This window comes from Camelus ferus, chromosome 34, assembly GCF_009834535.1.
Source record: "Camelus ferus isolate YT-003-E chromosome 34, BCGSAC_Cfer_1.0, whole genome shotgun sequence".
Lineage (NCBI taxonomy): Eukaryota > Metazoa > Chordata > Mammalia > Artiodactyla > Camelidae > Camelus > Camelus ferus.
In genome coordinates, this window is record NC_045729.1 from 11,157,779 (window position 1) to 11,180,326 (window position 22,548).

General features: G+C 41.1%; 1 protein-coding gene across 1 annotated transcript; it reads right to left on the reverse strand.

Annotated features, from left to right (window-relative positions):
• Positions 1–493: 493 nt before the first annotated feature.
• On the reverse strand, positions 494–22,008 carry MGST1 (microsomal glutathione S-transferase 1). Its single transcript, XM_032472851.1, has 4 exons — positions 21,854–22,008; positions 15,824–15,971; positions 12,897–12,991; positions 494–1,105 (listed from the first exon to the last, which is right to left on the reverse strand). Exons 2-4 carry the CDS (start codon positions 15,947–15,949, stop codon positions 859–861), a joined length of 468 nt encoding a protein of 155 aa, XP_032328742.1. The 5' UTR covers positions 15,950–15,971; positions 21,854–22,008; the 3' UTR covers positions 494–858.
• Positions 22,009–22,548: the final 540 nt, after the last annotated feature.

Consider the following 22,548-nt stretch of genomic DNA (forward strand, 5'->3'; position numbering starts at 1 on the left):
TGGTTCCCAGCCAAAAATAAAGCAGTCATAAAGGACATTACTGGGAAAACTGGGGAACCCTTTAATATGAACTATACGTATTAAATAACGTCACTGCACTTGGGCTAAACTCCCTTGCTGTGACAATGGTGTGGTTATGTGAAGACTGCTCTATTCAGGGGACATACATGTTGAAGTACTGAGGAGCGAAGTATCTTCAGGGCGTGAGATCTGCAACTTACTTTCAAATTGTTCCGGGGGGAAAAAAAAACATTGAGAGATAGAGCTAAAGCAAACACGGTGACATGTTTACAGTTGGTAAATCTAGGGGAAAGCTATAGAGAGGTTCATGGACTGCTTTTCTACTTTTCTGTAGGCCTGAAACTTTTGAAAATGTAAGCTGGGAAAAAATAAAACCAAAGGAAATTGAATCACTATGCTGTACACCAGACCCTAACCCCACATTGTGAATCGACTATACTTCAATAAAAAATTAAAAACTGTTCAAACCAAATGAAATTATTCTTTAAATGCTTTATTTCATGTGCCCATTTCAGCAATATTGAAATATAGGTTTAACATCTATGCACTCACTCTCTTTAAAGATTTAAAATATGAAATGTTGAAGGATTGGTACAAATTACAATCAAAATTTACAACAAAGCGCTTTAAAAATAAGACAGAGTTTCAAATTGCGTTAAATTTCTATGGCAAATACAGAACAAGAATAAAGGATACTGGTGACGCTAACATTCAGACTAGATTTTCCTCATCTTAATTTCTCTGGTCCCTTCCCACTTAAAGTCTACAAAAGTACTCATTACAAATTGGAAGAACACAATTCTTAGAGAATCACTGGATGGTGAGTTGTATGACTCGTTACAGGTACAACTTACTCCTCAACAACCTGTAAGCCATCGAAATCGTAACTGCATACCCAAGGAAGAAAGACAGAGCCCGATTTGGCTGGGGAAGGGGTGTCAAATACGCAATTGTGTGGTAGATTCGTGACCCAACAAACAGTCTGAAGTGCAGGAGGGCCGTAGAGAGATCTGGACCACTCAAGGAATACAGAAGGCCGATGCCAAGAAATGGCACAATATTTTCAAGGTCATTCAGGTGGGCTCTGTGAAAATAAGATTTCAAAATTTCAAAATCAGCAGAAATATATTCATTTTTCTTTTTCTTCTGAAACTAAATGTAAGTGTTAATGGATCTTAAAAATGCAAAGTACAAGATTCATTTTTAGTTTTCTCAAATTCCCTTCCTTCCTTCCCCATTTGACTTCTACTCAGAAGGTCTCGTGATTTTTATTTCTCTGATTTTTAGTGTATCTCAGCATACAATAGAGAAGGCATTTTGCACTTTCAAGAATATCCAAACTGCCTCTATATAATAAAACTCACTTCGTTTTTATAGTATAAAATACTTTCTCTTCCAAGCTTCATACAACAGCAATTTAAGATTCTTCTTATAAAAACGCTTCTTCTCGAAGGCAGAAAATCCTTTTGGTTATGATCTTTTTTAAGATTCCTCCCTCACTTGTGCTGGTCTGCAAAATGGTGACCAAGATCATCCTTGCCCTCTCACCCAAGCCACTAGGTTGCCAAGAGTCAGTTTACCAACTGAATATCGAGAATTTCATGCGTGTCACATCCAAGTAACAGAATACTTAACTAGCCTTTCAAATATGGGGTGAGTTTTAGCCAACCTACCCTAAAACTCCAACAGGAATTAGTTACTAGTGACGGAGCAGAGTGCAAAGTATACACAGAAATGACAGGCAACAAAGAGAAAAGATACATTTCCTAAATGTGATCTTGATACCACAGCTACAAGAATACAGAAAACAGTTTGGACACAAGTCTTCCTCCAGTCCCTGGCGCCTTGGGCCTCTCTGGCTGGGGCTGTGAATATACAAGGCACATCTATTACTGACTTGATATTTTTAGGTGCTTCATTGTCACATCTGATAGCCCTGTTTAAGTCGCCAGAATTAAAAATGGCTTAAGAATCTAGACGACCAGACATCAGGATGGGGAGAGTGTTCATCAGCTATTGATACAAATTTCAAAATGAAAAGTATTTGTTTTACGTTACTCTCTTTTTCTTTTAGTGAAAAAAAAAACATAGTTATTACATATTGCCTGTTCAGTGGTCACCACTACCCTCCCTTTCTTTCCTTTCTCCTGTTTTCTGCAGATTATCTGTAAGGCTGTCTGAAAAAGATGATGACAATATAAAGACATGAAGAAGGTGATGGTAATCTAGGTAAGTGAGGGGTTTGAAAGGTTAAATAAAGAACTACCTGCTCCTGGATAAAAGCCAAGACAGAAAGGTATGCGTGTGTTCGTGTCCCCTCTCTTCCGTGGAACCCAAGGGTAACTGAGAGTGAGGTGGCCAAGGAAAACCAAGAGAACTATTTTCTACCAAAGAAGGGCTGTTTTCACCAGTTACACCAATGGTGTATTTTTGGTCCTTTGAATTCTCCTGCTGAACCACAGATACATCGTCACCTCCCATCTTGGCCACGTTACTTTTCTTCTTCACAACATTCTTAAAGGACAGACATTTTTAAATTGAGAAAGAACCCATAACAGTGAGACCCTGTGAAAACGATGTTTATTTCTAAGCCCATCTTAATCAACTGGCAAACAGAACGCAGTGTTAAAACAGAAGGAAGCCAAGGACAATAAAGGGTTAAGAGCTTCAGACCGCGGCGGGGAAGGGAGTTCAAGGGCAGGGCTTCCTTCCAGGCCCTTCCATTCCCCGCCCCCCCCAATCTCATTTCTCCTCTTCAATTCTGTCTCCTTGTCCTCAGCCCTCAAAATGGTCTCACAAATAACGCTCCTCATTGTCCTAGTTCAGGTCTGTTTCCAACAGAGCCTCACATTCTAGGTTAATTTATGTCATTTTACATGCTTTTCTTTTCAGACCCCCTCCCCGCCAGGCATGAGCTTACCCAGCCTCCCAGGGAGCCCCCGCTGTCCTTCAGTATCTCCTGTCCACTGTCACCCTTTCTCTGCCCAAATGTTAGATTTCATCCTAGACAGGCAGCTTCCTTCATTTTTGTGTCATTCCCAGATGGACACCAAAATCTAGCACCGGGTGGGCATCAGCCTTTATAGGTGACCACTTTCTACCCAGGTCTGCTCCCGCCTCTCCATGATCCCGGGTTCCCATTTTCCTTCCTCCTCTGGACAGATGCCTCTTGGGGCAAGCTTGCTCTGGGGTGAACCTTCCTACCAGCCTTGCCCTGTGCAAATGATGCTGCAGGCACATCTTCCTTGCCAGATCAGAACCACTCCGATCTCAGCATCGACCCACCCTGGGCCAGAGCTGCCACGCATCTTTGAGAACTATCAGAGGGTGGCCGGCTACAAAAGGAGCTGGACACCAGGCTTCCTGATTCCCTTCTCTTACCTGAACCTCTTCACGCTCAGCATACAGCATCATGCAAATTCCCACAAACACATTTTCCCAAATTGACATGATCACTCAAATCCTTTTCCTCCTTCCAGAGCCTAACACTCTTCAAGGTCAACTTAACGTCTAATGAGAAACTGCGTCATCCTTCTCTAATGACGACATGCATGTTGGTCTTACTTCTAGGGGAAAAGTTACAAACCCATCAAGGGTAGGAATCGGGTCTTTAAGCTGTTTTATGCCATTCCAATAAACGAAGTGACAGTGACACACACGCAATAATCTTGCAGCAAGTGCTTCGTTCGTGCACTGGGGCCAGGAGAGAAGTCACCTGGCTCATCTCCTAGCCCGTGCTCCAGTTCCTCCACAGAATCCCCAGGGAGCACCACCCGGACTGCACTGCACAGTCTCGCAGAAGGGGTGTTCTCAGCATCTGAGGGCAGCATATTCTAAATGTCTCTCCCTTTCCTAAGTACCAACTCCCTTTTTCTCTTTTGAATGCTTCCCTTTATTTCTCCAGCTGCCCTGATTACCGTACAACTTTCTTTTCACCTTATTGTAGCGAATGCATATGGTTTCTAGAACAAGATGAGGCAGGATTAAATAAATGCATACGTAAATTATTTGCGAATCATCTCTGATTGCCGTCTGTCCTGAATGCAAATAATTTACTTCAGGTCAGTGATCTTGACCTTTGAACACATATTACTCTGTGTTTTTAATTAAGTGTTCCCTACGTGTACTATGTATTCATTTTCTCAGTCCTGCACACCCAAAAGCACACTTCACTTCCCTTGCAGCCCCCTTCAGTCCCTGCCATTGAAATGTGCTCACAGAAACAACTTTATAATGACATGTGGAAGGAACGGAAAAGAAAAATTCTAGATTAAAAATGGAGAGGGGAGAGGCTGGAAACTCTTTCTCCAAAAAGTATCTCCAAAAGTGATTTGTCACTGGGAACTTTTTTGATGGAAATGATAGGGTGTCAAAAAACACACCTTGTCTTTCCTGGCCACCCAGCTCTTGCCACCCTGAGAAGCCAGAGTCTGATCACCAGGGGGCGCTGTACACACGTCTCGGCATCTCCTCAAGGACTCTGACTCCTTTCAGAACTCAGGTCAGTTCTCACTGAGTTTTATTTGTTGTTCACAACCTGATGAGAAGACCAGCTTACATAATGGCTTTCTCCTCTAGAACTACAATCCCATGGGCACAGAGAGGGAGAAGCAGGGGCTGGGAAGGGAGAAGGGGAAAGAATCTAAAATCCCCAAATAAAATAGGTTTTGCTAAGCTTTCACAGGGGAGACTTACCTTCATCTTCCTTTCAAACATACTAATGCTACCAAAGGTCTAATTGGTGGCACTTTCAAGTTCTGGGCGATTTTATGAGCTTAGGGTCATGATTAGCATCGTGTATGTGATTGCCTTCTCTAAAAGGGATGCACAAAAAAGGATGAGACAACACTTTAAACTGTCTCTGTAGTGGTTTTGGTAACTCCACAAAGCTTTAGTCACCTTTTCTAATTTTTATTCTTTTTCATCATAACACATGTTAACACCTGTAATGTTCCTCTGATACTATTTGAAGTGTTCATGTTGACTCTTTGTCCTGAAACTGTTTTAGATTCACAGTCTTGGCACAGTTCATTTTCGTAACTGGCCAGTTTGCTCAGGAGGACTGCTGAATTAACAAACAGATAACTAAGTATGGAAGGGGTTAAAATTTTATTCTAACTATCTAGCATAGAATTCCTTTTAGGAAAAAAAAACCACTCTTGCTTGAAATAACTTGGGGTTAAACTTGTTTGCATAAACAAAAAAATTAAATTTAATTTCAGTACTGGAAAAGCGGAAGAGTACAGGGGGCAAAGAAGAGCCAGCATGATGGTGTAACGCTGGCCACTGTGTCAGGGGAAGTGGGTCGGTGCTTCCCCGGGGACAGGATGCTGAAAGACACGGTCAGAGCACTGTCCAACACACAACTTGAAATGTTGAAGTGTTGCCGTGGTGTAAACTCTGCACCTCAGTTGAGTCAAGTCTACTTTTACGCACATTTTCAAATTGATTTGTTAAGAAAATCGAGGAAAGAGCCAAGTTGACTTCAAGCCTAACAAAATGCAGAATATGCAAACATGCACAAATGCACAACGCAGCCTGAGTTAATCTTGAGACTACATATACCATAGGGTAATCTGCAGAAATCTTGGGAGGGGCTTCCAAGGTGATAAAGCAAATATGACCTCGATTCTAAGGGAATTAGATGCCGCAGCTGATACCTGAATCACGGAAGTAAATTTTTTTTTCCTTCAGCCTCCATTTTATTTATTTATTTATACTCACCAAATTGAAGTGTAGTCAAATATATTCATGTTTCCTGTCTTAACTATTCATCACAAAACTAAATATCTGTGTGTTTAAGTATGGCTATGAAAACTCCTCACTGCCTCCTTAATATTATATAATGTTACTTATTCCGTGAAATGTGTCTAGAACTGCACCACAGTGCGGGGCAGCGTTAGAAAATACTAAATGAGAAGATGGTACATAACTTTAATGTTTCACATGTTAGAAAAATACAACTAATGGATTGGCAATGGAATTTCAATATAAAAAAATTGCGGTGGGGAGGGGGTCAACTAAGATGGCGACACAGGAGACTCCTGAACTCCCGTCTCCACGGAGACACCAAAGTGGGGCAGCTACTTCCGAAAGAAAACCAGAACCCAGCTAAGCAACTTCTGCACATTGAGAGAATAGAAAATGCCCATGTGGAAATGGATAGGACAGGCTGAGACAGAATCTTGCCATAAACCACTCCCCACTCCCCGCCCCAGCACAGCATCATATGATCAGGAAGGAATGCCCAAATCCCAGCTTCTCCCTGAGGGGAAACAGGTTTGGGCACCACATTTAGCGCTCCGACCTTTATGACTTTCACCCAAGGAACATGCTCCCCACCAAAAAACACCTATTTCTGCAAGTCGGTGAGGACTGCATCCCAAAGACCCACAAGACCATAGCAAACAAAAGAAAAGCTACGAACAGATGAGTGAGACTTGCTGTGGATATTCTGTCAGGGCTCAGCACAGAGAAGCAGGCAAAATTGCCCATCCTCTGTCTTTCCCTGAAAGATGTCCACCTGCACAGTTTGAAAGCTGCTGTCTGAGGGTCAGGCTTGTAACCTAGCACACATCTAGGAGCTAGCTGCAACCCTCCCCAGAGACCGGGGAAACTGGCACAAACCTTCCTCACCATCTCCCTGCAGCCCGTGTTCTCCCTTAAAGAAGCTTGTACACACATCTGCACCCCAACTTTTTGCTGCCACCCATGGTACAGGTTCCTGAATGTCCTGGCTCTGAGAGCCAATGGGGCTTCCATTCATGCATCCTACAGGGCTGCAGCAAACACAGGAGTTCCTAATTGGCCACCATCCCAGGGCTCAGCATAGAGGGAAGAGATTAAAATGCCCATCTCCCAGTCTTCCTCTGAAAGGCGTCCACCTGCATACTTTAAAAATCTGCTACCTGAGGGTCAGGCTTCCAATTTAACCTGTTTCTAGGGTCTGATCCCTTCCCTCCTAGGGAACCAGCAGACACCTCCTCCATCTTCTCCACCTACCTGGAAACAAGTCACCAGTATTTCCCTGGAAGATGCCTGCACACATCTGCACCCCAGCTTTCATGGCTGCAGCCCAATGGATGAGTCTCTGGGTCACCAGCTCCGATAGTCAACAGTGCTGCCATTTACAAGTCCCGCAGGAATATAGCAAACAAAGAAGCAGTTTTCAACAAGACCCCTATATGCATTATAGAGGCACCAGAAGTATGAGAGTGAAGTGGGGGAGGGAGCTTATACAAAGAAATATTGGCTGAAAAATTTCCCAATCTGAAGAAAGAAGTAGACATCTAGACACAAGAACTTCAGAAAGTACCATAAAAGATGAATCTAAGGAGACCCACGCGACATTATAATTAAACTGCCAAAAGTTAAAGACAAGAAGAGAATTTTGAAAACAGCAGGAGAAAAGCAACTTGTTTCATACAAGAGACCCCCACTCCTGAGAATATCAACAGATTAGCATTTTATCAGAAACTCTGCAAGCCGGAAGGGAATGGGATGATACAGTCAAAGTGCTGAAAGAAAAAAATAATCTACCAATCAAAATACTCTACCCAGCAAAGCTGACCTTCAGAATTGAAGGAGAGAGAGTTTTCCAGAAAAACAAAAGCTAAAGGAGTTCACCACTAATAAACCAGCCCTAAAAAGATGTTTGAAGGAGTTCTTCAAGCTGAAACTGAAGGACACTAATTAGTAAGAGGAACACATACGAATAAAGTATAAAACTCACAGGTAAAAGTAACTAATAGAGTTAAATTTAAAATAGTCTAATGTAATGGTGGTGGGTAGGTCACTTATAACTTCTAGTTTGAAGATTAAAAGACAAACATATTAAAAGTAACTGCAACTATGATAATTTGTTAATGGATACACAATGTAACAAGACGTAAATCGTGACATCAGAAACATCTAATGGGGAAAGGAGTATAAAAATATATAGACTATTTGTATGCATTCAAAGCTAAGTTGTTATCAGATTAAAACAGACTGTTGTAAATATGTTTCCTGTAAGACTCAGGATTATTACCACAAAGCAAAAACTTGCAGTAGACACAAGAAGATAAAGAGAAAGCAATCAAAGCTTACTATTATAGACAATCATCAAATCGCAAAGGAAGAGAGGAACAAAGGAATTACAAAGCAACCAGAAAAGCATTAACAAAATGGCAATAAGGACAAACATGGGTTAAGCTCTCCAGTCAAAAGACACCGAATGACTGAATAGATAAAACTGAAACAAGACCCAGCTATATGCTGCCTATGCAGTGACTCACTTCAGCTTTAAGGACACACATAGATTCCAAAGTGAAGGGATGGGAAAAGACATTCCATGCAAATAGAAGCCAAAAGAAAGCTGAAGTAGCTATACTTACACCAGGCAAAACAAACTTTAAACCACGGACTGTAACAAAAGACAAAGTAGGTCATTATATGATGATAAAGGGGGTCAATACATCAAGAGGATATAAGATTGGCAAATATTCATGCACCCCAACACAGGACACCTAAATATATAAAGCAAATATTAACAGATCTGAAGGAGAAATAACACACCATAATTGTAGGGGACTTCAGTATCCCACATTCAATAATGGACAGATCATCCAGGAAGAAAAGTAATAAGGAAACATTGGACTGAAACTATACATTAGATCAGATGGACCTAAAAGACATACAGAACTTTACATCTAATAGCAACAAAATATACATTCTTCCCTAGCACACATGGAACATTTTTCAGGAGAGGTCACATGTTAGATTAAAAAGCTACCCTTAATAAATTCAGCAAGTTTGAAATCATATCAATCATCTATTCCAACCTCAGTAGTATGAAACGAGACATCAGTTACTAAAAGAAAAGTAGAAAATTCACAAATACGTGCAGATTAAACAACACGCTACTAAACAAGCAATGGATCAAAGAAAAAATCAAGAGAAATCAAAAAATATCTTGAGACAAATAAAGATAGAAACAGAATATACCAAAATTCGTGGGATGCAGCAAGGCAGTTTTAAGAGGGATGTTTATAGTGACAAATGCCTACATTAAGAAAAAGAAAGATCTAAAATAAATAACCTAACTTTGTAACTCAAGAAACTAAAAACAATAAAACAAACTAAGCCCAAATTAAGTAAAAGGAAAGAAATAAAGATCAGAGTAGACATAAATGAAATAGGGACTAAAAAGACAATAGGAAAGATCAATGAAGTAAGAGCTGATTCTTTGAAAAGATAAACAAAATGGACAAATATTTAGCAAGACTTACCAAGGAAAAAGGAGAAAGGACTCAAATAAATAACATTAGAATTGCAAGAGGAGATATTCCAACTGATATTACAGAAATACAAAGGCTCAAAAGAAACTACTAGGAACAATTACATACCAACAAATTGGAATATTGTAAGACATGGTTAGAGTCTTAGTAACATACAACCTACCAAGACTGAATCATGAAGAAACAGAAGATCTGGACAGATCAATTACTAGCAAGAAGATAAAATCAGTAATCAAAAACCTCCCAACAAAGAAATCCAGGACCAGATGGCTTCCCTGGTGGATTTTACCAAACATTTAAAGAAGAATTAATGCCAATCCTTCTCAAACTCTTCCAAAAAATAAAAGAGGGAAAAATTTTCAAACTCATTTTTACAAAGCCAGCATTACCCTGATAATAAAGTCAGACAAGGGTACAAGAAAAGAAAATTACAAGCCAATATCCCTGACATACACAGAGGCAAAAATCCTCAATAAAATATTAGCAAACTAAATTCACAGTTTACTTAAAAGGATTAAAAGGATCATACACCATTATCAAGTGAGATTTATTCCAGGGATGTAAGGCTGGTTCAACATCTGCAAATCAACCAATGAGATACTCCATATTAACAAAATGAAGGATAAAAATCATTCGATCACTTCGATAGAAACAGGAAAGCATTTGGCCACACTCAAAATCCTTTCATGATAAAAATTCTCAACAAACTGTTTATAGAGGAAACATACTTCAATATAACTGTGACCACACATGACAAGTTCACAGCTAACATCATATTCAACAGTGAAAAGCCAAAAAATTTTCCTCTAAGATCAGAAACAAAACAGGCATGTCCATTCTCACCACTTTTATTCAGCATACTCCTAGAAATCCTAGCCAGAGCAATTAATCAAGAAAAAGAAATAAAAGTTATCCAAATCAGAAAGAAAGAAGTAAAACTGTCTCTATTTGCAGATGACATGATATTATGTCAAGAATCCCTACCTAATTTCACCCCAAAATTATTAAAACTAATAAACAAATTCAGTAAAGTTTCAGGATACAAAATCATTCAATATACAAAAATCAGCTGTGTTTCTATACACCAACAATGAACTATCAGAAAGATAAAATTTTAAATTCCATTTACAGTAGCATCAAAAAGAATAAAATGCTTAGGAATAAACTTAACCTTGGATGTAAAAGATCTATACACTGAAGAGTATAAGACCCTGATAAAAGAAATAGGAGACACAAATAAATGAAAAGATATTCTGGAGACTGGAGGAATTAACATTGTTAAAATGTCCACACTATCCAAAGCGATCTACAGATTTAATGTGCTTCCTCTCAAAATCCCAATGGCATTTTTTAGAGAAACAGGAAAAACAATCCTAAAATTTATATGAAACCACAAGTAAACCTAAATATCCAAAATGACCTTGTAGAGACATCATCTTTCCTGATTTCAAACTATATTACAAAGCTAGAGTGATCAAGGCAGTATTGTACTAGCATAAAAGCAGACACACAGATCAGTAGAGAGCCCAGAAATAAACCCATGCATATATAGTCAATTAATTTTTGACAAAGGAGCCAAGAATACACAATAGGGAAGGACAGTCTCTTCAACAGACTGTGTTGGGGAAACTAGATTTCCAAATGCAAAAGAATGAAACTGAACCCTATCTTACACTGTACACAAAAATCAACTCAAAATGGATTAAAGATTTGAATGTAGAACTTGAAACCATAAAACTCCTAGAAGAAAACATAGTGGGTAAGCTCTTTGATACTGGTCTTGGCAATGATTTTTTCTGGATTTGACAACAAAAGCAGAAATAAACATGTGAGACCACATCAAACCAAAAACTTTCTGCTTGGTGAAAGAAACCATCAGTAAAATGGAAAGACAACCTGTGGAATGGGATAAAATATTTGCAAATCACATATCTGATAAGGGATTAATATTCAAAATATGTAAGTAACTCATGCAATGCCACAGGCAAAAATTAATAAATAAATAAAACAACCCAACTTTTAAAAGGGACCCAAATAGTCATTTTTCCAAAGAAAACATCCAAATGGCCAAGAGGTATATGAAAAGGTGCTCAACATCACTAATCATCTGGGAAATGCAAATCAAAACCACAATGAAGTATCACCTCACACCTATTATGATGGCTATTATCAAAAAGGTAAGAGACAGCAAATGCTTGCCAGGATGTGGAGAAAAGGCAACTCTTATACACTGTTGCTGGGAGTGTAAACTGGTACAGCCACCATGGAAAACAGTACAGAAGGTCCTCAAAAAATTAAAAATAGAATTACCATTATCCCAAAGAAATATCTGCACTCCCACATTCATTGCAGCGTTATTCACAATAGCTGAGACATGGAAACAACCTAAGTGTCCATCAACAGATGAACAGATAAAGAAAACATGGTAATGTATATACACATACACACACAATGGAATATTATTCAGCCTTAAAAAAGGAAGGAAATCCTGTCATTTGGGTGAATCAGGAGGGCATTATTCTAAATGAAGTAAGACAGAGAAAGGCAAATATTGTATGATCTCACTTATATACAGAATCTGCAAAAAGAAAAAAAAAATCAAACTCATAGAAATGAAGTAGAAAAGTGACTCCCAGGCTAGCAGGTGGGGAAAATAAGGAGAGGTTGATAAAAAGGTACAAATTGTCAGTTTTAAGATGCACAAGGTCTGAGGATCTAATGGACAGCATGGTAACTATAGCTGATAACACTGTATTGTGTTACTGTATAACTGAAATCTGCTACGAGAGTAGAACTTAAATGTTCTCTCCAAAAAAGAGGGGAGGGGAGGTCAGATGTGTGAGGTGATGGATGTGTTAATTAACTCAATACAGGGAATCCTTTCACAATGTAAACGTCTGTCAAATGATCTTGTACCCTTTGAACATCTTACAGTTTTATTTGTTAATTATACCTCAGTAAAGGTGAAAAAAAAAAGTTTGTGATTTACATAACTTTATGACAAGGATTAAGAAATATACCTCCAGAACTAGAATTCAATGTGCTTCTAAAAGAAGTCTATTCATGGTATTATTAGGAAACTGTGTAGATGGTATCTTGGCTTATTGCTTTTCATTGTTCACTGAACTCTCAGTACATTAAACATAATATCTAAAAAGGAGAGAGGGAGGGAGAGAGAGAGAAAGAGAGAGAGAGAAAGGAAAGGGAGAGATTTCCCAAGTTCATAATTTGAATCTTACCCAAAAATACCTAGTTCTTCAACCTTTTACACAAGCTGACAGTTTCACTTCTGGAGAAAGATGACAGAATGGCAAGAATCTACCGTCCTCATGTCACCTTGTACCTGTCATTACTTCTGATAAATCCCTACACAGAACAAAGTCATTAACCCCAACAAAGTGCATAGAAAAGCTAAATTGGAAATACGTGCAGTCACAGTGAGCGCTGGAGACGTCCAGATCCCTAATTTTTTATAATTACATGGACTAGGTAAGGTGATTGACTTCCCCTTCTTTCTCAAGACCCCAACATCCTCACTTAACTCCGTGACCAATATTCTTCCATCAAGTAAATCATTTCAGGAGACAGTGGGTTCACCTCCGCACACGTTCCACTCTGTCATCTGTCCGGAGATACTTCTTGGCATTTTCTCCTTTGCCAGAGCCTGTGCAGTCCTCTGGGTTGGCAAAAGCCTATTCCAAATACAAAAGGGAAAAAAATTCAAATATCAAATAACATGGGGGGTTTTCCACCCGACAAGTTATTTCCATTCTAACGGAAGGAACTTGGGCATCCATGTTGGCCATCATGGGGAAACCACACTGGGAGCAGCAGATCAAACACAAGAGTAGGAGACAGCATCTATTAATAAAATCTGAACGTTTACTAACATTGCAAAACCTTTTAAAAGAGAAACATAAGTAAGAACTTAAATAAAAACCAGTGTTAAAAAAAAAATCTTGCACTCTAACGATACTTCCATCTTCTAGTTCTATAAATTCTTTATCTCTTTTGAAGCTGCTCATTCGGTCATAACGTGTTTAGAATTGTAATCAGTTGGTAATGAATTAAAACATTTTTTCATTTAAAAAAACAGTGTATAAAAATAGTGAAAAGGAAGCAAAAATGGGGAAAAGCGAATGATTCTAAGTCCTCACTGGCCACTATCGTGGTGAACTTTTACAGCGATGCTGACTGATGCATCTCCCTTCAAAGGTCTTAATATTTCCAACTGGTTGGCTCATGAGAAAGCCACATGTTTACTTGCCAAGGATATTCGAGACTGAACAGGCATGAAGAAAAAACAAAAGAGTGAGGGGCAGGAAAAGCTTTTTGTACCTTGTTAGGGTATCTGGGTCTCTTATCTTTTTTTTCTGAATTAACTAAAACTTTTGGTTGAATAATACAGTGAAATATAAGAAGCCGAACTGTGCTTCCGTAAATACCAAGCACGGGAGTTCTAGGGCACGTGCGCGTACACTCCTTCCTGCAATAATTATGCTGTTTGAAATGCTTTCCCATCCCCTGAAACTTGAAACACGCATTTAAAAATATTTAAGTATATTCCACCACTGAATAATTTATAATAAGGAGAAACATGAACTATAAAATTAGCCTTAATTTAAGCAGAGAAACCTCATAAATACGACATTTTCCCTAATATGACATGAGCATTTATTTCAGATAAAGATGTTGAGGAGAATCAATGGGCAGAGACATGACACGGTATCAGCTCTTGAGGTCAGATCCACCTATCTTGTCCCTAAATAAATGCCTGGCACACACTAGATGTTCAATAAATATATTCTGATGTAAGTAAATAAATGTATTTCACAATGGAGAGTGCGTGGGATTTGAGTTAAGACCAGAACAAATTTGAATCTCACCCATTATTAATGTGTAACCAGTGAAGAGGTAAGCTACTGAACCTCTCTGACTTTTATTTCCTCATCTATAAGATGGGAAGAGTCATGATCATCTTACATGGTAATGCTAACAATTATGCAAAATGATTCCACGATCTGGCACACACAGGCAGCAGCATGGCTCTGAGCATATACCACTGACACGTCACAAATTTGATTTCCCTTCTTCTCTTTTTAAACAAGCTACATTTCTGCCATCCTTGGTGCCACTACATTCTTAAAGGACAGTGAAGACCTGGTAGTAGCAGACACTTTATAGCCTGCTGCTCTCACACCTTGCCCCATTAGAGATTTAAACATGGGGGTATGAGCCCCCATTAAAATGCAAATACCCCTGGGCAGGAGTGACATCTCAACTCAGTAACAAGGACATACCTTAGGGAGGTCTGTGTCTTCTAGATAAAAGCAAAGCTCTGGAGGACAAAAAACTCAGGACAGGGACTAGAAGAGAAATATGTAGTTTCCAGGAGGAAGGTGCTGAATTTGGGCACAGGTGACATAGGAAAAAATGGGGCACATGAAGCTGGCCATGTCCCAGGTCTCAGCCAAGTCCCTGGGATGCGCCCCACCCAGTGAGGGTCCTTGGCTTCGCTCGGGAAAAATTCAAGAGTGAGCCACCGTTGAGTAAAAGTAGATTTATTCAGAGAGATACTCCAAGGACAGAGTGCAGGCCATCTCAAAAGACAAGAGAAAAGTCGGAGGGGCCTAGAAGATACACATTCCATGGGCAGAATGTGGGCCATCTTACTCAGAGGAGAGCGGCAGCTTCAGAGCATGGGGCTGGCTGGGAAAATGAGGTCAGCCACGCGGTGCGGGTGTTGCTAAATCCCCCGCCATCTTGGACCTCAAGGACTATTGAGAGTTGCCTTTTCCATCACCTTGGTGCTAATTACTATGTCATTCCTCTAATGGCTGTGTCCTGCCCCATTCCTGCCTATCTCCCAGGGACCACACCCCTGAAAATTATTTAACTCTGTCAACATAGCTTTGCTTTAACCCCATCACTGTCATCATAGACCCTGCTTAAGTACAGGTTATGTGTTTCAAAATCTTTCTACCACATTCTCCAAGCCTCCAGTTTAAAAAAAAAAAAAATTCTTATAATGCTGGGTAGAAATACTATTCACTTAAGAAGTCATCACCACACAAAATTCAAACGCCTCAGCCCAATAAGAGGCTCTACCAATAATAAAAAGAATTTTAATTCGATCCCCAAAGCATATCTTTGACCTGTAATAGAGCTGAAAACTCCAGTTAACTGTCTACAAAATGACTATTTTCTAAACTCTAGTTGGCAACACTAACTTCAAAAAAAATCATAAAAAGTTTCCTTGAAAACTTTGGTACTCCAGAAATCTCACATGCTGAGCAGCAGGATAAGAAGCAAAAGGCATAGAGAAAAAAACCATTTACTAGTTTCTGGAAGAAAGCAGCTGGTTCCATAAATATGTCAGATCCACGTATACCAAACGATTGTACACTTCCTTTGCGGTATTTAACAATCTGCCAGTGGGCTTTACAAAAAAGTACAGTAAATTACGAAAATGGTTTTCCAGATTCCCATCTCTTAAGAGAAGGCGTTGCCTCCAAGTGCCTTACCTTCCTTGTCAATCTGTAGAAGGCAGTTGCAGTACTCATGAACATCATTTTTGAAAGAACAATCGTTGCATAGGAGGCAAAGGCCATGAACACTTCATTTTCCATGAGCTGGGTGAGGTCAACCATTGTTTCGATTTTGGGCTGGGACCTTAAAAAGATTTTAAACAAGCAGACATACATACCCCAGATAAGCTGACGGTGACTTGATGTGTTTATACTGCAGCATTAACCACATTGTTCTTAAAAATATTTGGGGTTATTTGCAGAAGGAATAATCATTTAGTTTCTGTTTTAATCTCAAAATCAGTAGCATTGGTTTTTGTTTTGTTTTGTTTTTTCTAGTCCTAGTCATGAAACTTGAAGACATCAAACTAGTACTGAGTGAAAACGAAAATGTAGGGGGTGTTACAAGCAGAAATAAACAGGCAAACTGCTCTAAAGGTAGAATAAAATAAAATTTTTGCATCAAGATGAACTACAAGTTGGACACAAAAAAGCCAGTCATGGATCTCTTTCGAAACACCAAACTACGTACATAGCAAAACCATGAATGCTTGATTAGAAGCACCTAAGTTCTAATACCTGTCCTCCTTTACAAATGCAGCTTGCAGCCTTTCGTCACGTCAGCAGTATGTGAGATCTCAAGCTCCAGGATCTGAATTTCTCTTGGCTATTAGCCTTGGTTGAGAACTTTAGCCTCTATGAAACTGAATTTCTTCACTTATAAGAGAGGAATAGTAACACCTCCTAACTTAGTGGGCTGTTGTCAGGATTTAATTGAGACAATATGTGGACCATACCTAGCACGGAGCCTGGCCCATGAAAACCCTCAGTGAAGCTGATTATCTCCTTATCATGACCATCACTAATCCCATGACCATGGTCATCATTCACACCAACCCAAGTGCAGAAGGCAAAGCAGGACGATGGAAACGTAAAACAACAGGCTTGCGAATGCCAGCTGAGAAACTGGCATTTATGATACTTTTATAGAAGGGATGGGGTGGGGGGGGGATTAGCTTTACAGAACTCTGCAGGTTACTTCATATTCCATATTTATTTCCATCTAAAAGCTGTCAAGAGTAAACTGATTGTAACTGCCTGAGTCAGGAGTTGGAAGTATAATTGGGAAAGGGCTCAGGAGGAAAACAGAGGCACACCGGTGCTACTCAAGTCACAGTGGGTAAGAATCTAGGGGGAAGCTTAAATTCCACACTGTCTGATACTCATTCTTTTTAACCTCCTTTGTTTTATTATCAGCCCCGCCATCTACTTCTTCTGTCTCTTCCACATAAACACACATCTTTTCTCATACCCAAGCTTAAATGCTATTTAACCAGCTTCGCATGGAGGGCTGTCTCTTGTAGACACACCTGTTCCAGCCTTTAAAACTCAACCCCTGGGTGCAACCTAGAGTGACGTCTATCACATTCTTATCACTCTGTCCATCTACCGATAATCTCTAAACCTATGTATCTTTCTATACTCTGTTATTGGGCACGCAGTTGTCTATTTATTACTGTTGAATGTGACATAAATCACACGTATAATACAAATATACTTAATTTTATAAGACCTGGCTACACGTCTAATTACACCATGTACTTTACAGGCATGACCTTACATAATTGTTGTAACTATGGTATTATAACCCTCATAAGCATATCTATTCTACAGATGAAGCAAATGAAAATTAGAGACATTACGCTTCCATGCTGGGACACAAACCCAGGTCTCTGATCTCACATCTCATACACTAACCACACTGCACTGTCTCCTTAAAAGAGACTGCAAACTGCTTAATTCTGATTCAACTAACATTGACTGAACGCCTACCCTGCGGCTGGTGGTGCTGGCATCTCTTCCGTCTGTTATCTTCCTTCCTCTTCCAATTATGCTACAAGGTACGTATTATTCCCATTTCGCAGATTAAAAACAACAACAAAGCTTGCTAAGCAAACTGTCTTTTAAAAGGTAGGCTAAAAATATACTCCTTGGATTAAGGCAAATAGAAATTTACAGCTGACCCTTGAACAACATGAATTTGAACTGTGTGAATCCACTTATAGTTGGATTTTTTTCAATACTAAGTACTTGTGTATTACTAAACAGTCAGCAGATGGCTGAATCTGCAGATGTGGAACCACGGATACAGAAGAACTGAGTATAAAGTGGGGTGACTATAAGTTATATGTGGACTTTTGACTGCACGGAGGGCTGGCCCAATTCTCTCATTGTTCAAGGGTCAAATGTATTCTAGTTTAAACACACACACACACAGCAAATTAACCCACCTCCACAAAGTCAGTAGTCTTGAAAGCAAGTATGTTAGATTCTGCCAACTAAAGAATGTCACTAGCCATCTGATTCTACAAGAATGAAGTCAGCAGCCAATACAGTAGCTGACCTTTAACATAGCCCGAAAGGATCAGGAACAAGACACTCTGTTCTGGGGAAAACTGGCAGAACAGGGCTTCAGAGTGTTAGATATTTTCGGGAGAAAGTTTTATGAACCAAATTCCTTGCATCTTCTCATAGAAAGATGCAAGTGTTTCAGAAAAGCACTAAAATCATTGATGGAGACGTCTGTTCCTTGTGACGCTAAACGGCAACATTCTCCCAAGATGTGTGTTTGAATGCAGGTACCCCCCTCACCAAAATCATATACATACAGACTTCCCTCCCACCTCGTCTTCAGAGCGGTCCCTCAGAGCCATCTGAGAGGCTGTCTCCCCGGCTCTAGACCTCTTTAAGCCCCAAATAAAACTGAATTCACAGTTCTCACATTGAGCGGTTTTTTTTTTTTTCAGTCAACAATTCTCAGTGCAAGACAAAACTTTTAGCCATATTTAATGTATCTGCTCTTGTTCTAGTTTTGAAGGGGTAAAAGTCATGAATAAACTGCACTCTCCTTCAGAGTGCATAAAAGTGATTAGCTTAATAAGGGATCCCTAAGTCCTATGCCTCCGGACAGAGATCTGAAGAAACACAGCAGGGGTGTTAATTTAAAAAAAAAATTAAGAAAAGTTTATTGAGTAGGAAGTCCTGCTATTTAACAATAATTTTTAACGTGAAACCGTTTCTGTAGGTCCCCACCAGTGTTCTCAGAATGAAATTGATTTAGCAATGGAATAAAAGTCCAGAGAACGGTTTTCTATCCATGAAAACTGGTATTCAAAGAACAGAGAAAAAGTGGAAGACTTCCAGCACTGCTGGTGGGAATAGAACACAAAGACACAAGCAGTTGGAGGAAAAGGGTAACAGGAGGCTTCTCCTCTAAATACGAACAATGTGCTGAAACAGCACTTCACACACAGTTTCTCAACCGACAAGAAGGTGACTCAGCTCCTCAGGTCAGTGGTTTCGGGAGCCGAGCCAACACGGAGCTTCTGATACCTCACCCCATAGGTTCATGAACTGCCTCTCGGGACCAACATCGTCCACTCCCAGCACACCTGAGGGTGGCGTGAGGAGGGTGAAAGGTAAGACATTAAGAAATGGGAGTCATTTATAGCATGAAATTAGGTGATTCTGATCTAGACTTTCTTTTTCAAAGCTGATTGGTCGGTAAGTTGCCTTGAAGCTGCATCGTGGCTGGGCAGTGCACTCCGAAACAGTTCCCAGGAAGGTAACATGCAAGGAACTGGAAAGGTAACTGGAAAGTTACAGGAAAGGTCGCCAGGAGGAAGGAGAGCAGGATAGTAGTAATAATAACTCAGAGGGTAAAGTGTTCAGTGGTTGGAGTCGTCTAGGAACTCGGTAGAAATAATTTAAGAAAAGCAAGCGGAGCAAAACACAAAACAACGGTGATGGGTGTAGAAAATAAATCACTCCAATGATGGATTCCACTGGCAAGGTGTGTCATTCCTTTTATTGTCCATCATCGGCTGGCAGAGTTGAGAATATCTCCACCCATCTCGCCAGAGGGCGGAGCTCAGTCCCCAAATATGGAGGTGGTGCCATGGTAGGACAAAGGGCAGCGTGGAGCACACACAGACTCTGGAAGGAGACTGTCTTCCAGGTGGATCCAATTCAGCTGTGATCCAGCTGTGATCAACTTATCTTACCTGTAAAATGAGGTTAATAATACCTCCTACCTCACAGGATTCTGGTGAGCATTCAATGAATAAAGTGCTTCGAAAAGCAGTGGGACCTGGTTCGTGCTACAGAAATATTTGGTAAATAAATAAGCTCTCGCCTTGCCACTGTTCTAGGCACTGAGGACTCAAGTTTAGAGTTTTGAAAGCTATCTCATTATCTTACTTGAGAATTGGAGAACTCTAAAGTAGTCAGAGCAAATATTCTCTCTCTGCCTTTAACATATAAGGAAACTGAGGCCCAGAGAGGTAGAAAGAATGAATGAATCCAAATTCACAGTGGAGGGCCTAAGCCTGGAATCCAGTTTTCTCAAGTGTTTAACCTGTGGGCGATCAACCATCAAGGCTAAGAATTCTAGACTGCCTTGGCCTTCTGGCAACCCCTTTCTGTCAAATCTCCTTCCTGTGTTGTCCCCTGACCTCCTGGAATCCCACCCCTACCCTAACAGTGTCTGTCTGAGTGTTGATGGTGTAGATACTATCAACGGAGAAATATTCCTCTTATTTTTCCAGGCTCTTGGTCAGAAAGAGCAAAGTTCTCTTATCTACAGTGGCCTCTGTACGTCAATGTTGCAAAACACCCAAAGAATCTGCATACACGTTTCCAGGGCCATGACTCTGCAATTTTACACCTTCTCACACCAACAGAAAATAAGAAATAAAGAAAAGTAATTCAGCGACCTTGGTCCTGTTTATGAGTTCGAGAATTTACCAAATAGACTAAAGTGACTGCAGGCTTGGCCTCTGTGCTTCAGAGCCCAGGTACTGGGAGGAAAATGCTGGTGACTCGGGGGGGGGGGGGGGATGTGGGGTGAGGCTGTTCTCAGGGGACTGAGCTAACGTCCTTTTCCAGCCTCCATGATTGAGACACTCCACTTAAACCCCCAGAAAAATTGTACTTTTCTGCCACAGAGAGTAATGCAAATTTGGATCGGTTTACCACTTTTTTTTTAAATGACCAAAGATTATCAATCCACATAGGCCTCTTATTTCGGAAACAGCAGAAGGCAGCAAAACTCAATACCAGCCAAACTTAACTCCCAGGGGATGCAAAAAAGTGTCTAGTTTGGTATTCACAGTGACTAGGGCTCTAAGAACACTGGGCTAGACTTGTTAGCTGGGGGCCTGGAGAAGGGAGATGGAAGGAAGGCTTGCAAGCACCCTGGTTTCCACCGCCCCCATCCAGCTACAGAAGTAATATCCGAGGCCTTAAGTCCCAAAGAAGGGTTTCTTTAACATTTACTCCATCCGCATGGCTTCCTCCGCTGGACTGGGAGGCTGAGAACCCTCCCAGGAAGTTTAAGCCTTAGTTTTCGAGTCAGCTGACTCTAACACTGTCTAATTCCTCTAACGGGGTTTTTAGTTCATGTCCTTCTGCACGTTGCTCATTATTACACACACTTTTGCTGATGTTTCTCTGGCCTATCAAAGTGAACCAAGAGGAGCAAGTCTTGTCTTTCCCCGGGTGCAAAGGCCAGTTTGTCCTTCAACTCGGAGCAATTGCAGGATTTTACACCCTTAGGATGAACGGAAGTTGCTTAAAATGCAGCCACTCCCTATATTACAACTCCTTGCACGGACTTTTTGTTCCCCCAAAGTTCGGGGGGGGGGGGACCTTTCAAAGTGGGTGCTCCTCTGGGTTGAGAATAAAAAGTGGGTAAATCATCACTTACACATAGAAAAACATAATTCTTTCAAATTTTCTTCCCGGAGTTTGACAACTTCCCTACAAGGGTACAAGGAACGCAACGCTCTTTTGGAAGAGATGGATGGAAAAGCAAACGTTTAGCAGCTAAATGGAGCAAAGAAGTCCCCGGTGGGCAGAGAGCCTCACGCCTGCACCTGCCGTCCCTGTCCCCTTGCCGCCGCCGCCCTCTCCGTCCCCTCTGCGTCCACCCCCACCCCGTCCCCCCACCCACCCCCAGGAACGTACTGTGAATGCGAGCAGCAGAAAGACCGCGAACTGGTCCCAGAGGCGGGTGGCGCGCGCGCTCGGGGACTTTCACGGGGAGAGCGGGGGCGGGACGCAGGCGCCACGCCCTCGCGGGCCAATTCCTTACGAATTCGCTCTAGGACGCGCCGGGAAAGCAGAGCGCCCCACCGCGCCAAGCCCCTCCCCTGAATCTCCTGATTTTGCTCTCCCGGAGTAATCTCCGCCTACCGGTGCCCGGCTTTGAACCTTTCTTTTTGGCGCCACCGGAAGCTCTCCGCCCGAATTGCCATTTCCAGCCTCAGCGGCTTGGGGACCTCGGCGCAGGTCCCCGAACTCGACATCGGCGAACATTTCAAGTTTGGGAGTGGGAAAGGAGGTCACATTTGTTTCGCTGGTAACAGTTTTTTAAAAAGTCTCGTTGAATTTTGAAAGCACTGAAAGCTTTAGAGAAAGTTTCAGTCCGCGGCGGCGGGAGGGGGGCACCTGATTAGGCGTCTTGGATGAAATTACCTTCGGCTAAACTTCGCTTGCCCCGCGCCCGTGGCGTGGCCAGGCTCCCCCCGAAAGGCCGGCACTGACCCAATGGAACGTTTGCTGACGACCACCTATAGTCCTCCAAATCAGAGATCCGGGGACAGTGTGCCTCCTCACCCTGTCCCCTCCCGTGCAGGCTCCAAAGTGGAATCGGACGAGAT